A 17,093-nucleotide genomic window follows, 5' to 3' on the forward strand; every position below is an offset into this window, starting at 1 on the left:
AAGATTTAAAAAAAGCCAGGAGGGCAGATTCTGTCCCAATTGCTTAGGTGTTGTACGGTTCATGAGCCTATGGTTAATATTTCTATGTAATATTCCCACACAGGAGTTATGTCATTTGTGGGCTTCTTGCTAGGTCAGAGTAACAGTTCTGAACAGGCTTTTCCCCAGTGAGAGGCTATTCATCATAGCAGCATCTAGGAGTCTGGCCCAGAAAAAAAAAATCCACAAAGACAATGCAGTGCTCACTGCAAGAGCAAATCCATCAAAGTGCCCTTGGACACCAACTGCACTGACAGTGTGAAATCACCCGTATCTGTCACAATTGCTTTCATATGATTGCTTGACAACAATTTCAGGCTGCTACCATTTCACAATGTTCATTGCTGCAATATCAAGATGACAATGCCATTTAGAAATTAGAGAGATCTTTGTTGCAACGTACCCTGTAAAATGCATTCGTTTATTTCCTGTCTTCTAAGCAGATTTGATGAGACTGCAATGCTGGAAACCAATGAAACCTTGTATTTGCTTCTCCTAAACCCTCTCATTTTCTCTGAGCAAGTAGAGCCTTCTCATCTCAGAAGGGCCCCATCCTATTTGCTAAAATCTGTGCTGTGAGGATGGCCAGCCACATAAAACAGCCTTTGGGTTGCTCATAACGCTGGATTGTTGGCTCAGCTGCTGCAAAAGGGGTGCTAACAGACCAGAAGCAAATGGCAAAAACAGATAAAACTCACAGGCTTTATGGATCTGCCCTGCATCTTTTGCAATCTGTTGTATGTTCCAGATGAACAGCTTTTTTTTCATTGGATCTGGGCATATGACACTTCGGCATGGACCACACCCTAATATATATCCCAACCTTCCATTGCTGTGGAGCTTTTTTTTTTAATAGACTCATGTGGTAACAATTGGCTTTTCCTCTTACAGCCAAAAGTCACTTCAAAAAAAAAACTTACAGAAACACTTTGGCCTTGTTTCTGTTCCAGCCTTTATGAAAGGAACTGATTAGCTGAACTGGCTTACAGAGAACAGAGGAGGACTCCAAACCACTCCTCAGATGCTTGTCTTTTGAAATAATTGAAGTCCAATTTTGAACAGTACAAAGGGCAATTGTGAAACTGGCTGGCAATCTGAAAGGGCATTAAACAAATGAAAGGCAAGCTAGAGCTGGCCGTGGATATTCCCAAATCTTTAGACAGTTTTAAAAATATATATTTTACCAATAGCAGCTTTTTGTCATGCTGGAGATAGGGTTGCACAAGCTGGATCAGGCCCAGGTGTGAAAAAAGGGGCTTTAGCCTTTTCTTCCTGTGCAGTTTTAGATTGCTCATCTGGGTAATGGTCCTGGTAAGAAAAGTGTCTACATCAGTGTTTCTCAAGCTTGGCAACTTTAAAGATGTCTGGACTTCAACTCCCAGACCTCCCCTGCCAGCCATGAGCTGAAGTCCAGACATCTTAAAGTTCCAAGGTTGAGAATCACTGGTCTACACAGATGCACTGTACCTTCTGTTTGTGCTTTGATCCAAGCTTCAAATAGGTAACTTCTTACCAGTGTTCTTAATGTAGGTTTGTAGCAGGTTGGCTGTTTTTTTCTGAGTTCCATAGTGTACAGAGAAAAGCCTACTTTTTGATCAGTCAGTCTCAACTAGGATTACTAAGGGGTGAGGAAACTTTTACCTCCCCCACTAATTAATCTTCATGCATTGAAGATCAATGTTTCTGTCAGGCTTTCTCTTAATGAATCCATCCCAGATCCATGGTGTTTCTCCCATTCTCCCAAACAAATGTTAGATGGAAAAATGCAAGCTTTTCTTCGTGAAGGAGGAGGAGGCATAGTTGGGGGCTTCAGGGAGGTGACTTGACAGTCCCACATTCTGGAGGAATTGGAGAAAATGGCAGCAAATATGTGTGGCTGTCAAGGATAAAGGTTCATCCTCACTAAAAAGGAGGAAAGGAGAGATCTGGAGCCTTCCGTATATTTCTGGAGATAGTGTACAATTATACCAGTACATATTACAGTTGGGGACTCTTTCTCATAAAAAGCTGATAAGCCTTCTTCTCATGCAATAATTTGGAATTTTGATAGTAACTAGATGACTCAAGATGAAAGCATTCCTTATCTTTCAGCAAGGCATCAGCAATATTTGTAATCTACCTCATGGGTTAGAATGCAACTCCAGAGGGTCCTGGATGAAACAGATTATCTGGACCCCTTTCAGTCAGGTTTCAGGCCAGGATATGGGACAGAAACTGCACTGGTCACACTTATGGATGATCTCTGGCCGGAGTGGGATGGAGGCAGTGCATCCATCCTTGCTCTCCTTGACCTCTCAGCGGCTTTCAATACCATCAACCATGGTATCCTTTTGGGATGGCTCAGGGAGTTGGGGCTGGTCCCAATCGGTGGTGATTGGAGAGGAGAGATCCGACCCTCGACCCCTCCATTGTGGGGTGCCGCAGGGTTCGGTTCTCTCTCCTCTCTCGTTTAACATCTACATGAAACCACTGGGTGAGATCATCCGTCACCACGGGTTGAGGTATCATCAGTATGCTGATGATACCCAATTATACATCTCTGTCCTGGGTGAGGTAAGTGATGCAGTGACTGCCCTTTCTCGGTGCCTGGGGGCTGTGGGGTCTGGATGGGGAACAACAGGCTTCAACTGAACCCTGGTAAGACGGAGTGGCTGTGGATTGATGGTGCTTCATCTTCCAGGAAATTGTCATCTTTAGTTCTGGATGGGGTTGCACTGCCCCAGACAGACTCAGTGAGTAATCTGGGGGTTCTCCTGGACTCACGACCCCTGCTCAAAGAGCAGGTGGCAGTCGTGGCCAGGAGGGCCTTTGCGCAACTTTGGGTTGTGCACCAGTTACGCCCGTTCCTGGATCGAGAAGCCCTCCGCACAGTCACTCATGCCCTGGTTATCTCCCATATAGACTACTGCAATGCACTTTACATGGGGCTACCCTTGAAGAGTATCCAGAAGTTTCAGCTGGTCCAGAATGCAGCCGCGCGGGCTATTTTTGGTGCTCCTAGGTCGGCGCATATAACACTGTTGCTGCGCAAGCTACACTGGGTGCCAGTTTGCTTCTGGGTCCAATTCAAGGTGTTGGTTATTACCTTTAAAGCCCTACATGGCATGGGGCCAGGTTACCTAAGGGACTGTCTCATCCCCATTACATCGGCCTGCCCCACCTGATCATCCAGAGAGGGCATGTTGAGGACCCCGTCCCTAAGAGAATTTCATCTGGTGGGGTCCAGGAAATGGGCCTTCTCTGTAGTGGACCCCGCCCTCTGGAACATCTTGCCCCTGGAGGTGAGGCAGGCCCCCTCACTCCTGACCTTCCGGAAGGCCCTGAAGACCTGGTTCTGCTGTCTCGCCTGGGGCGAGATTCTTGGGGATGGCTTGCACCCTAGAGTCCCTCTCACCAGCCTGGATTTTATACCTTTCTTGGATTCTATTTATTTACTGTATTTGATAATAACTGTTTTTATGAGATTTTAATGTTTATATTTCCTGCTTGATTTTATTGTAAACCGCCCAGAGTCCCTCTTTTGGGGGAGATGGGCGGTGGCTAAATTTGATCAATCAATCAATCAATCAATCAATAAAATCACTTTGTGTCAGCCCTTTGAGGTAGACCAGATAAGGTAACCAAAGTTATGAATGCTATAATACTTTTACTATAGAGTTACAGTAACAGAATTTTTCAAGTCTGAATGTGCCTCCCCCATCCTTGGCTCTATCCTAAAGAGAACTAGGGAGGGTTTTCTCAAATTACATTTCTGCTTTGGACTCAGATTTCTCTTATCTGACTGTTGTCTTGACTGTGGCTCTTTGTCATGCTCGCCGTTTCAATGCCTTTGAGCCATCGTAACGTTTTTCATGTCATTAATACGTTGCGTGTTTCATCTCTCATGGGAGGATGGTACTGCTTATCTTTTGGCTTTGCTTTGGAATGTTTTTCTATTATCTGTTATGTTCAAGGTTCCTTTCCCAGGCTAGCACGTCTGACGTTGGCTAGCACCTGGACCGGGCGGGGCTGATGTAACGGGGCGGGATACGTGTGCACTGGAGGAGTTTTAAGTTTGTATTTGGCGCGCTTTTGCTCATTCTCAGCTTTCTCTGTATTTGTCTTTAGTTCCCTAATAAATCAGATTTTACACAGCAGCCTCTTGTGAGTCTGAGTATTTGGGCTAGGGCAATCATTACATAAAGCTGAGAATCTAAGATCCCAACTCCGCTAGCCCCTGTCCAGGAAAAGACAAGTTGTCTCGCCCTGTGAGGGAGAGTGCCAGCGATGACCGAACCAGACATCGTGATGAGGGAAGAAGGAGAGCCGGACTCGACCGTGAGGCGACCCGACCGGCCGTCCCAGGGGGGAGAGCTGTCAGCCATCCTAGAAGAGGCGAGCTCCGAGTCGGAGGGTGAAGCCGAGGGTCTGAAAACCGCCCCGGAGACGACCGTAAATTCTCCGGGCGAGATGGTCACCTGGGATGAGACCCAGGGGGATGTAACGGTGGCAGGGGGCCCATCCTGGAGGCAGAGATACCCATTATCACCCACCGTGGTGCAGGTGCAACCAACGGAGGGCTCCCCCACCCCGGATCGGATCCGGGTACTGGAGTCAAAAATAGACTCGTTGGAAACTATACTGAAACAGCTGAGCCTAGATGTGACCTCGTGGAGAGACAACCGGGAAGGATCGAGCCAGCGGCATTCAACCCCTTCGTCCCAAGGGCGGTCTCCGGAGCAACGGCGGCCGGCGCGGAGACGCGAGGGGGACCCGTCAGTCCCGATGGAAATCGCAGCATCGCCGGCGCGGCCGTCCCCGAGCCCCGCGCCGCCGCGAGCCCGGGAGGTGCCAACCTCCGCAGCCCCGATGGCGGGGCGCAGCCCGGCGGCGGGCGGGATGAGAGACTTCCCTGTAAAGTTTGATGGGGATCCAACCAAACTCTCATTTTTCCTGACGAATGCTAAAGCCTACATGGTGGAATGGGGGGCGCTTTTTCAATCGGAAAAGGCAAAAATCCTCACCATTGCCACTAAGCTGAAGGGGAGGGCGGCAGACTGGTATGTCCAGATGTGCCAGTCGGAAGCGCCTGAATTAGAGAAATTCGATGAGTTCCTCTGGGCATTGAGACAACACTTTGAGGATCCCTTGGCGAAAGAGAGGGCAAAGAGAGCTCTGAAGGAACTTAAGCAGGGGTCAAGATCCGTGGCTGATTATGCACTGGAGTTTAAAGCGCTGGCTGGGAAGGTGGATGACTGGTCCCAAGCCACCATCATCGAGCTATTCAAGGATGGCCTGAATACCGAGGTGCTGCGCTGGTCCTTGGGGAGGGACGACCCATATACACTTTACGAATGGATCCAACTGGCAGGGAGGGCTGAGCATGCCCATGAGATCTTCGCCCATCGAAAGACCGCCAAATCGGGGCGGGAGGTGAAGCCCAGCCGCCCATCGAGCACCGGGGGGAGAACAGGACAACGACCCTGGGATGAGGAGCGAGAGAAGCGGTATGCGAAAGGCCTGTGTCTGAGATGTGGTAAGGAGGGGCATCGAGTGGCGGTGTGCCCGAAGGCAAAGGGAGAGGAACGGCCCGGCAAGCCGCCGACAAAGTCCCCTGCCCTGCCGAGGAAGCAAAAAGCTGCGGTGGCTGAAACCGTGGGAGACGATGCTATGTTCTACGAGGAGGAGGGTGAGCCCGAAATCCTGCAACCGGCGGGAAACGCCAGCCACCTGCTTTAAAGGGCGCCGCAGGGCAGGTGGTGGAAGAAGGGCGCGAGCCTCCATCGGTGAGTGGCAGTTACCGCATTCTCACGGTGAAGTTGCAGTTGGGCTCCCAGTCCAAGACTATAGAAGTATGGGCCATGATTGATTCGGGGTGTTCCCGGTGTCTAATGCACCCTGATGTGGTAGCGGCTCTAGAGCTACCCACTTTCCCTTTACAACGCCCCATCGCCTTTACACAGCTGGATGGGTCCATGGCAGGGGGCAAACCAGTCACCCATTTCACAGGGTGGGTGTCACTGCAGCTGGGCAGCCACCAGGAAGGCTTGTCTTTTGTCGTGGCTCCAGTAGGGGGTCCTTTGGTGGTGTTGGGGGTACCTTGGTTGGTTCAGCAAAATCCCCAAATAAACTGGGTTTACCGGACTATCACGTTTAGGGATGGGTTCTACCAAGCGACTGAGGGGAAGGGTGCCCCAGAGGAGATGGTGGGGATTGTGGCAGCTGCGACTCCGCATGTCCCGGCCCCTCCTCTGGAAGGCTTGCCGACGGAGTACAGGACTTTTGCGGATGTGTTTGGCGAAAAGGAAGCCGACCAGCTACCCCCCCATAGAAAGACGGACTGTGCCATTGAACTGGTGCCTAACACCCAATTGCCCAAGCCAAAGATTTATTCCATGACCCAAAAGGAACTGACTCTGTTACGGGACTTTGTGGACAAAAATTTGGCGCGCGGATTCATCGAGCCAGCGAATTCACCAGTGGGGGCGCCGGTCCTCTTTCGCCCAAAAAAGGATGGGACATTGAGACTTTGTACCGATTTCCGCGGATTAAATGCCGTCTCAATTTCCAATAAATATCCCTTGCCATTGATCAAGGACATGTTGTCACATCTGGCTAAGGGAAAGATCTTCTCCAAACTTGATTTAAGAGAAGCCTACTATCGTGTACGAATCAAGGAGGGCGATGAGTGGAAAACTGCTTTCAACTGCCCGTTGGGAGCGTTCCAGTATAAGGTGTTACCTTTTGGTTTGGCTGGGGCCCCTGGGGTATTTATGCAACTGATCAATGAAGTACTGCATGAGCATCTGTTTAAAGGGGTATTGGTGTATTTGGATGATGTATTGATTTATACTGAAACCATGGAAGAGCATGTGTCTCTGGTGAAAAAGGTGCTGAGTAAGCTCAGGTCAGCAGAACTGTATGCCAAACTGTCTAAATGTGCCTTTCACCAGAGACAAATTGACTATTTGGGGTATAGAATATCAGATAAAGGCATAGAAATGGACCCTGCCAAGGTGCAGGCTATCATGGATTGGGAAAGCCCCCGCACCCGCAGGCAACTTCAAAGTTTCCTGGGGTTCAGCAACTACTACAGATCATTCATAAGGGGGTTCGCTGAAATTGCCTTGCCACTGACGGAACTGCTCCGAACTAAAGGTGTGGGAGATACTCGGAGAGTAAAGAATCCAGGGGCGCTGCTGCGATGGACGCCTGCTTGTCAAACGGCGTTTGAGCGCCTGAAAGCAGTTTTCATCAAAGAGCCCATTTTGCAACATCCTGATCCCTCCAAACCTTTTGTGGTACAGGTGGATGCCTCCGATTATTCCATTGGGGCATTGTTGATGCAACAAGACGAGACAGGATGCCTCAAGCCATGTGCCTATTTGTCCCGCAAGTTCTCCGAGACTGAGCGACGGTGGCATGTATGGGAAAAGGAGGCATTCGCAGTAAAAGCCGCGTTGGAAGCGTGGCGGCATCTGTTAGAAGGGGCCAATCACCCCTTTGAGGTGTGGACTGACCATAAAAATTTGGAGGCTCTCAGCACCCCTCGAAAACTGAGCCCGAAACAAGTCCGTTGGGCTCAATTTTTTAATCGGTTCAATTTTCATTTGAAGTTTATCCCGGGGAAAAAGAATTTCCTAGCTGATGCATTGTCAAGGCAACCTCAGGATTCGGGGGCAGCGCCAGAAGTGGTTAGCACCCTATGGACAGCGCCTCAATTGGGTATGCAGGCTGTGATGCGTAGCCAAACGCGCGCGCAGCAGCCACCCGCGGCGGACGCCGCCCAGCCGAACGCTTTGTCAATTCCTTCCCAGTTGCAACAAAAGTTTCTAATAGAACTGAAAACCGATGCTTGGTTGCTTGCAAATAAAGACAATGTTACTTTTGACCGAGGCTTCGCTTGGAAATCTACGTCCCTCTACGTCCCTGAAACCCTCAGAAAAGAGGTGTTACTACGTTCACACGATGACAAACTGGCAGGGCACTTCGGTTTTGTAAAAACCTTGCACCTTGTTAGGAGGCAGTTCTGGTGGCCAACATTACGTAAGGATGTCAAAGACTATGTTGCTTCCTGCACTGTTTGTGCGATGTCTAAGCGCAAGGTGGGGAAGCCCCAAGGACTGCTGCAGCCGGTGGCTGCCCCTTCTTGCCCCTGGGATGAAATCTCCATGGACTTTATTGTCGAATTACCACCCAGTCAACGCAAAACGGTCATTTGGGTGGTCAAAGACTATTTCTCAAAACAAGCCCACTTCATCCCTTGTGTGTCCATTCCGTCGGCACGTCAATTGGCCCGCCTGTTTCTGGTACACGTGTACAGGCTACACGGATGCCCCTCCCGCTTAATTTCGGATAGGGGCACACAATTTACCTCACAATTTTGGCGGGCGTTCCTCAAATTGTTGGGAACGAAGCAAGCTCTGTCCACGGCTTGGCACCCCCAGACGGATGGGGCCACGGAGATTTTGAATTCTACTCTGGAGCAATACCTTCGAGCTTTCGTGAATTATCAACAGGACAATTGGGTTGACCTTCTCCCCTTCGCTGAAGTTGCTTACAACAATGCGGTCCACCAAAGCACGGGCCAAACCCCATTTCGCGTGGCTCAAGGCAGAGACTTCGTACCCATCCCGGATTTGCCACAACCCCCTACCGGATCTACCTCATCCTCTACGACATCTACCTCACCGGGAGATTGGGCCACGCAACTGTCAGACTCATGGCCAGTGATTCAGAAAGCTCTTGCTGATGCCCAACTGGATTACAAACAGTTTGCTGACAGAAAACGTGCCCCTCCGCCGGACTTTCAAGTTGGTGACTTGGTTTACCTATCCACTAAGTTTATCAAGTCATCACAGCCTTCCAAGAAATTGGCGCCTAAGTTTGTGGGTCCCTTCCCTATTCTTGCTCAAATTAACCCTGTGACGTTTAAACTTGATTTGCCACATAACCTAAAACGCTTACACCCTGTTTTTCATTGCAGTTTGCTCAAACCGACTATTCGTTCTGACCGCTGGCATGACCAACCCCCACCTCCAACCCCCATCATGATTGATGGACAACAACACTTTGAAGTTAAAGAAATTTTAGATTCCAGACGCCTTCGCAATGCGTTGCAGTATTTGGTCCGTTGGAAGCATTTTCCCCATCCGGAATGGGTTGCAGCACCAGATGTGGCTTCTCCTATCCTCGTTGCCCGTTTTCACGCTGCTTATCCCACAAAACCGGGGCCCTGAAATTTTTTTGGGGGGGCGGTATGTCATGCTCGCCGTTTCAATGCCTTTGAGCCATCGTAACGTTTTTCATGTCATTAATGCGTTGCGTGTTTCATCTCTCATGGGAGGATGGTACTGCTTATCTTTTGGCTTTGCTTTGGAATGTTTTTCTATTATCTGTTATGTTCAAGGTTCCTTTCCCAGGCTAGCACGTCTGACGTTGGCTAGCACCTGGACCGGGCGGGGCTGATGTAACGGGGCGGGATACGTGTGCACTGGAGGAGTTTTAAGTTTGTATTTGGCGCGCTTTTGCTCATTCTCAGCTTTCTCTGTATTTGTCTTTAGTTCCCTAATAAATCAGATTTTACACAGCAGCCTCTTGTGAGTCTGAGTATTTGGGCTAGGGCAATCATTACACTCTTCCTCCAGTTCCTCAAGGTTATTCTCACATCCCATTACATTTTGGATGGGCCTGGCCGAACATATTCCACTGTCTGATGCTATCAACCCACCTAGACTGGCAGCCACCTCTGAAGATGGAACAGCATCTTCTGCTGTACCCAAAAGCATAGCTGGGAGCTTCAGGGAGGTTGCTTGGCAGTCCAGTGTTCTGGTATTTAATTCTAGGGCTATCACATCTGAGATCCAGATATTGAGATAAGCAAAAGGATGTGGAAGACACTACCTGTTTGCTGCCATTTAATGGTTTCCATATTTTTGCAGCCCAGATATGGTAGTCCTACTTAACTATTCATTCACTGGAATGGTATGTGGGAATGACCTTGGGAGATGGGGAGAAGAGGGGCTGCCTAGGGAATGATCAGATGAGAGAGAGCATAGCCTGCAACTGCATAGTGGGTGGGGCAAGAGGCTCAGAAGAGCCCCCCTAACTTCCCAGGCTGTAAAGGAGACAGGGAGATTTGTACTTTCAGACTCACAAGTTTCTGTTAATGTAGCCTTACAGTAAAGGCTACTTCTACAGTAAAGTAGAAGTAGCTCATCTGGTCGTGTTTCCTGTCTGGTCTACCCGGGAAAGCTTAGGTTTCCCAGGTATAGAAAAACTATTGATTTTGAATTACTATTATTATAATTAATAATGGTAATTATTATAATTCAAAGAAGTATCTTCCATTGATACACTACTCAAATATTTCATGCAACCAGATTCAAATTCTTCCTAAACTTTTGGGGTAGTCCAGGAAGACTTCCATGTCTCAGTAACCTTTAGATATGTGGACTTCAATTCCCAGAATCCTCAGCAATAGATATGCAGGTTGGGTATTGTAAGTGTGAAAAAAGTACCCAGCAAGAAAGTGTCTCACCATATTTACCTTGAATAATATGCAAGCAGCATGTATATAGGGGGTTAGGAGATGGCAGGGGAATGTATGTAATGCTACTATATGTGTGTAGAGAGTAGAGAGGATGGCCTTGACAGATAGAGATGATCTGTTAACAAGGCAACAAACAGATAAATATGGCTTAAGACCATACAGAGTTAGAGATTTACGGAAATGTCTAAGACAGTTGCCCCCTAATTCACACAAAGATAAAAAGGAGAGGAGGGGAAGCACATTCAGACTTGGAAGATTCTGTTACTATAGCCATTCTAATAAAAGTAATTTTAGGCATACCCAGCCTCTGTTTCTTGATAAAAGTCTTCCTTTTAGGACTGACAATGTGTGACCAGAAAAGAATCTAAGTGAAGTCATGAAATTGCATACTTCCCCTTTCTGAGCAGAAGATTGAACATTTGGTTTCATTTGGCCTGATTCCTGGTTTACTGTTATATGTAAATTAAGAATTGGGTTTTTAAAATAAATTGTTGCTTCCTTGTTAAGTAAGTCAACCACAGATCCTGGCTGGGTTAGAAAACTAAAATGCCTTTGAAACACGATTCCTGATCTTCAGGAGTTAGACACAATGAAAATTAATTGATATTTCTCCTCCTAGATAAATGTTAGAACTTTGTACAAACTCATTTCTTTCTACAGAACTGAGAGGATGGAAGAGAGAAAGGCTCCCTGATCTGGGCTACAGAAAGCTGGACAACCACTAGATGGCAGCAAAAAGATGCCATATGTTCTAATTTTTTGCTGACACTTAGTGGTCATCCCAATTTTTGCAGCAAAGATTTTGTAGTCTCAAGGAAAGATTTGTATGAAACTAGCCTGTAAAATACACATTAAAAGGGGCAGGGTTTTAATCTTGTGCATGCAGCCATCAGGTCCATTTTTTTAGCATCTCCCACTCCCCGTGGATGCTTTTGCTCATAGTATGGAAACACACACTCCATTTCCTTAAAAGAGATCTAATGTTAGCAGCAATTACATTCATGTCAATATATTCATAACATCTTTCAAAAACTGATAGAAAAGCAAATCAATTATAAATCAAAATGATATTTCTTTCTTCCAAAAACCAAAACACTATTAGTATCTCAGACTTCTGAATGAGTATAATAAGCAGTTAAGTAAACTGAAGAAAAATACCCATAATTTCTGTACAGTTTGGAAAAAAGGATGATTTAATGTCTACTTGTTTTTTTACATCCTGCATGAATCAAAGCAATGGAATTAAAGGGGTTGTGTTGTTCTTTCCACTGAGAATTTTCCTTGGGAAAATATGGGGATTCTGTTTTGTTTAATATACAAAGGAAGGGCATGGCAGGGTGTACCATTTCAGATGTGGTAACTACATTCAAACAGAATGAATTGAAATAAATATAGCTGATATTTTTGTTATCTAGGACTGAGTGAATTAATGCTGAAAAATTGAACATATTTAGCTGTAAGCTTTGGGTTAGAGTTTAGAAGGAAAACCCTGGGAATTAAAATGTACATTGTACCAAGGATATATATTTAAGCACATTTGCAGCTGTTATCAAGAGTATCCGTTTTTGCAAATTATGAAAGATTTATTGAATGATAAAATTAGTATGAAAATAAATTATGAAAGTAAATTGCTAAATATTTTCACTTGTCATGTGTGCATGGTATGTGTTTGAATAAAATATTATCAAAGAGGCTTTACTTCAAAAAACTCTGATGAGATTTCTTTCTATAAATGCTTCTAAATTATGGCTGATTAGTTTGAACTAATCAAAGTAGACAAAGTGGGTAAAATCAAATGCTAGAAGAGTGGTAAATGATAAAATAGCAAAATAATCCTTTGAATAAATAAAAAGGTACTGAGAATAATACTGAGAACAGAGTAAAGCAAGACTCCTAACATTTCATAGTTTTATTATATTCCCAAAATATGGTCACCAGATTTAGGCTGCAGAAATCCACACAACCTCTAGATGGCAATAAACCATTAGTTTCCTGCATCTTGTTGCTGCCCTCTAGAGATTGTACCAATCTTTGCACCCCAGATCCATTTGCACTGCCAAAATCTTACAGAAATATTCAAGACAGACCTGATATCATGTTCTCCCCTTAAAATATTTTTGATCGCCTTTTATTCTTGGCCTCACTACTCAACTATAGACCTCTCTTGATTACTTTTACCTGTTGCTTGTTTATCTATTCTTTACATAACCTGGTTTTTTTTTCTTCATATGTCCTTCTAGATCTATGGCGGGCCTGACTTATCTTCACCTAGGCTGGCCCAACTTTGCATCCCAAGATCATCACAGAATCCTTTGCGTGTCTCTAGCACTGGAAATGCAGTTACAGTCAGGTTCAAAACGAGTGGGAGAATGAACAGAAAAGGATTCAATGCCAGTTGGCAAGAGATAGCTGGAGGTGAGAAAGACTTTGCGTGATGGGGTGATGGGAGCAGACCTATGATGCATTTTGAGTTGTAAAACAGAATTCTCTCGATAGATAGATCGATAGATCGATAGATCCATAAATACATACATACACAGTCAGCTTCAAAACTTGGTTTATGTGTTTATAATGTACCAAATTCCAAGAAATCACTTTAGTAGTTTTCCTTTTATTATTGAACAGAGATATTACAGAAGTTTAGGGGTCAGCAGCTAGAAGACCAAGGCCACCTATGGTCCCCGATGCCTTGTTTCAGTGCCCTGAGGTACTTCTAACCACAGTTGCCAGCATTAGTATAATGGATTTCTGCTATCTTAAGGATGAAACACACACACTACACAAATAGAAAGACTGCAAAGCTCTCCAAAAAGCCAAGAAAAAATATATCAGAAATCCTGGCTCCTCTCATTTTGCATCTTCTTACCACAAGCTCCACAAAGATTGGCTGGAACCTCTGGCCATCAAAAGGTGCCCCAGAGAATGCTTACTGAGTGAAATAAAAGGTGGCTTTTCAGCTCTACGAACTGAAAGCCTTCACAGAGGTTCAGTTAACTGAATAAGGAGGAAGCTTTATAGTCATGTAATTCAAACTGATGTTTGTTAAGGTATATGTTACAATATAGAATTTAGAAAACCTGTTGCTTATTGACCAACACATCAGTTAAAGAGGAGCCTATAAGTTTGGTTCCATTTCATCCAACTTTAATAAGCCTTTTATTAAATAAGCATTAAAATAAGCATTTTTAAAATAAGGATTTGTCTCTGGCAAAGAGCATGTAGCACTATTTCTACCATTTCTACCATTTCTAGGCTGTGGAGGCATTTTCCAAGCTCCACAAGGTGAAATTTATTCGCCAAACTACCCTCAACCTTACAGCAACAACACTGACTGCTCTTGGGTCCTCCGTGTTGATGAGGGTCACCGTATTATGCTGAACTTCACAGATGTAGAGATAGAGTCTCACAGGACATGCAGTTATGATTATGTTGCAGTGAGTAATGTTAATATTGCAATGTGTTGTTCTGATTTAGTCTCATATTCTGGGATTAGGCTTGGTACAAGAACAGCTCCCATTGCTCTTTGGCACCATGGGGATGGGAAGAGGGGATATGGGAAATCCTCAGGCTCCAATATCTGGTATGCATTCCATGTTGATCATACATGGTACTTTTACAGCCTTCCTCAACAATAAGTGGGCTATTAAAGAGAGACTTGGCCCACTCTGGCTATTCTACAATTTGTGCACTTCTATAATAAAATGTTACTCCATGCTACTGGCTTAACAATGACAATTTTGAAAATCCATCTCTTAACATTTCCAAGGAGAGAAAATGCATGCACGTAAGCTAATTTCTCTATTGCGAAATGCTCTGAGTCATGCGGGTGGCTCTGAGCACAATTCTATTAAAAATAGTTTCCACTGCATTTCTGACAAGCAACTTGGTAATAGTAACATTCTGTCTGTGGACTATGATATACAGTGTCTCAAGGACACATGCAAATTATCAAGTGGTGATGCATGAGTTAATGAACCAGCATTTATGGTACTGCACTCTATGAGAGGTCCATTTACCAAATAGCTTACAGCACTTCTGGATTATCCTTTTCTACCTAGTACCAGCACTGGGAAATTTGCAGTGTGTTGCTGAATTACAATGGCCAGCTTCTTCTACCCCTGGCAAGGCTCACTAGGGTGCTGGGTTTTAAGTTTAGCAATAACTAGAATGCCAACCCTGCCCAATGCCTTCAAATACACTAAGAAATTCTGATCGTTATCAAATGCTGTCAGGATGGGGGACAACAAGTTGGGAATTCAATCTGTCCAAGCCACACTGAGTTTTAAAAAGGTAGGATTTCAAGACCACAGTCACAGCCTGGTTTAAGGTGGTTCACATTTTGCTGAGGCAAAATAGGTGGTTCACACATCATTCTAAGCCAAAACTAGAGAGACTGTTTTATGGCTTTAGGTTTGTTATATGTAAATCAGGGTTATGAGGGGGAACCAGAATTAGATCTCGTCCCCACATTTTGCTTGCCCTGATGAGGATGGGTTATTTACTGATTCTGGAGGACATGAATGCACATTGGCATCCTCAATCTGCTCCTAGCCCATCCTAAACTCAACCTCCACCATCTTTTCTTGTTCTACATCAAAAGTAGTCTTTTCCAATTTCTGCTGGCACAAGTTGGGCTGTGTAGTTTGTCTCCTCAACTGTTCATTTCCTTGAAGATAATACTTGTGTTCCAATTGGCTTCCCTGTGTGAATTGTGGTGGGCACGGCCTCTCCCATCTGGTCACTAGTTGCTGCTCTTTGTGGCCGTTTCATCCCAGGCTAATATATTGGAAAAATTTGGAACTTTTTTGTGTTTTTTTTTAACCAGTCCACTTATGAAGTGGTGGGTCTGTCTTTGTTCTTATTTTTGTCCAGTGCACCTTTTTTATTTCCTCTTCTTGTTAAATTGATCCCATGGAAATTACCTTGAAGCAGAGAAATGACAGAGGGAGAGGGGAACAGCCTGGGGAAGACCATTAGGGGGGCAGAGCAGTCTGCAAGAAGGAAAAAAAAAGTGGGGGAGGGAAGGATCCTCTGGGGAGGGGAAGTCATGTGAATACAACAAGGAAGCAATCAAATCCCAAACCTTTTCCTAACTATCATAAAGAAGAAGGAGGAAAAAAAAAAGCAATCCCCCACCTCTTTCCAAGTACAAATATGCCTCCCAGTTATTCTGGACCAAAATCCAGTGATGCTTTTGGCTTGCTGAAGTTCTAACTGGGCTTGCATAGCTTAGTACTTGGAGAAAATCTCTTTAGACTAAGCAGAAGAACTGGAATGAAGTTGACAAGAGTTTGCCAGTTTACTCTTATAGTGCAAGTGGCAACAAGAATGGTGAAAGGGTGGTATTTTCCATACACTGCTAGTTCACCAGCGGACTGGTGAAATGCTCAACATGAGCAAGCAACTCCTGCACTAAGCAGAGGGTTAGACTAGACAGTCTAATCCAGTGTTTTTCAAACTTGGCAACTTTAAGATGTGTGGACATCAACCCCCAGAATTCCTCAGCCAGCATGCCATGCGTGCTTTCCTGGCACAGGAGGGAAGGGTAAAAAAAGAAGGGAATCCACCAACTGGAGACTGTAGTCACTGCCCTCTGGATAGAACACCTGGTCAGCATCACTGTCGAAGCTGGAAATCCAGGTAGGAATTTTTAAAGTCAGCTAAATTTCCTGTCAGTATCAACATGGGAGATAAGCAGCTTAAGGCTGCCATGTGGAAGAGATCATAATCAAAAGCTGGATAGTTAAAATCAAAGATTCACCTTCATCTAAAATATACTTCCCCTTTTTCTTTCTTACTAATCAAAATATGACCATTTACTCATCCAGATGGGAAACACTAAAGTGTTGTTGTTTTTTGTAAGCTCTTTCCATTTTAGCATTTCCCTTCTGAAAATATGTCATCCACTAACACACACACACACGTAAACATGGACCCACATCAGGAGCTAGTATTTGACCCTGAAGGATAATTATAAGTGAAAAGTGCACTTTAGAAACGATCCTTTTTTTAAAAGGATTTTATTGTTACAGGTAGTCCTCATTTAGTGACCACAATTGGGACTGGCAACTCAGTTATTAAGCAAGTGGTCACTAAATGAAACTGCAACTGTCCTTATGATCTTACTTCAGCTTTCCTTTGCTTTACAGACTTGCAAAGGTCATAAATGCAAGGACTGGTTGCAAAGTTACTTTTTCATCACCATACAACTGTGAACAGTTGATGTACAAGGCAGTCACTAAATGAGGACTACCTTATTTTTTAAATAGCATCATTTTAAGGTGTTAATTGCTGCTATACTTATTAGTGTAGATGTCACCTTGGATTTCAGTGCAGTCATTTATATGAGTAAGAATAGTACAACCTTCCAAATGTGGTCTTTCCATTTACAATGAAATGGAATTACAAGTTTATAAATTAAAAATTGTTATGAACAGCCAAGCCAATTATATTCCTAGAAGGAAGGCACTACAGTATTTTGCACAGTACTGTAGTACTGGCTTTTTACTTTCTTGTTTCTTTT

At 44.8% G+C, this 17,093-nt stretch overlaps 1 protein-coding gene across 1 annotated transcript in view; it reads left to right on the plus strand.

Moving 5' to 3' along the window:
• The window catches only part of CUBN (cubilin), a 174,006-nt gene that overhangs the window by 84,521 nt on the left and 72,392 nt on the right, over window positions 1-17,093 (plus strand). Inside the window, exons 29-30 of the mRNA XM_063303562.1 lie at window positions 12,811-12,985; window positions 13,823-14,004. Of these exons, the coding sequence (XP_063159632.1) occupies window positions 12,811-12,985; window positions 13,823-14,004 (357 nt within the window). The remainder of the gene's footprint in view (window positions 1-12,810; window positions 12,986-13,822; window positions 14,005-17,093) is intronic.

The sequence above is a fragment of the Candoia aspera genome, chromosome 4 (genome assembly GCF_035149785.1).
Source record: "Candoia aspera isolate rCanAsp1 chromosome 4, rCanAsp1.hap2, whole genome shotgun sequence".
NCBI lineage: Eukaryota > Metazoa > Chordata > Lepidosauria > Squamata > Boidae > Candoia > Candoia aspera.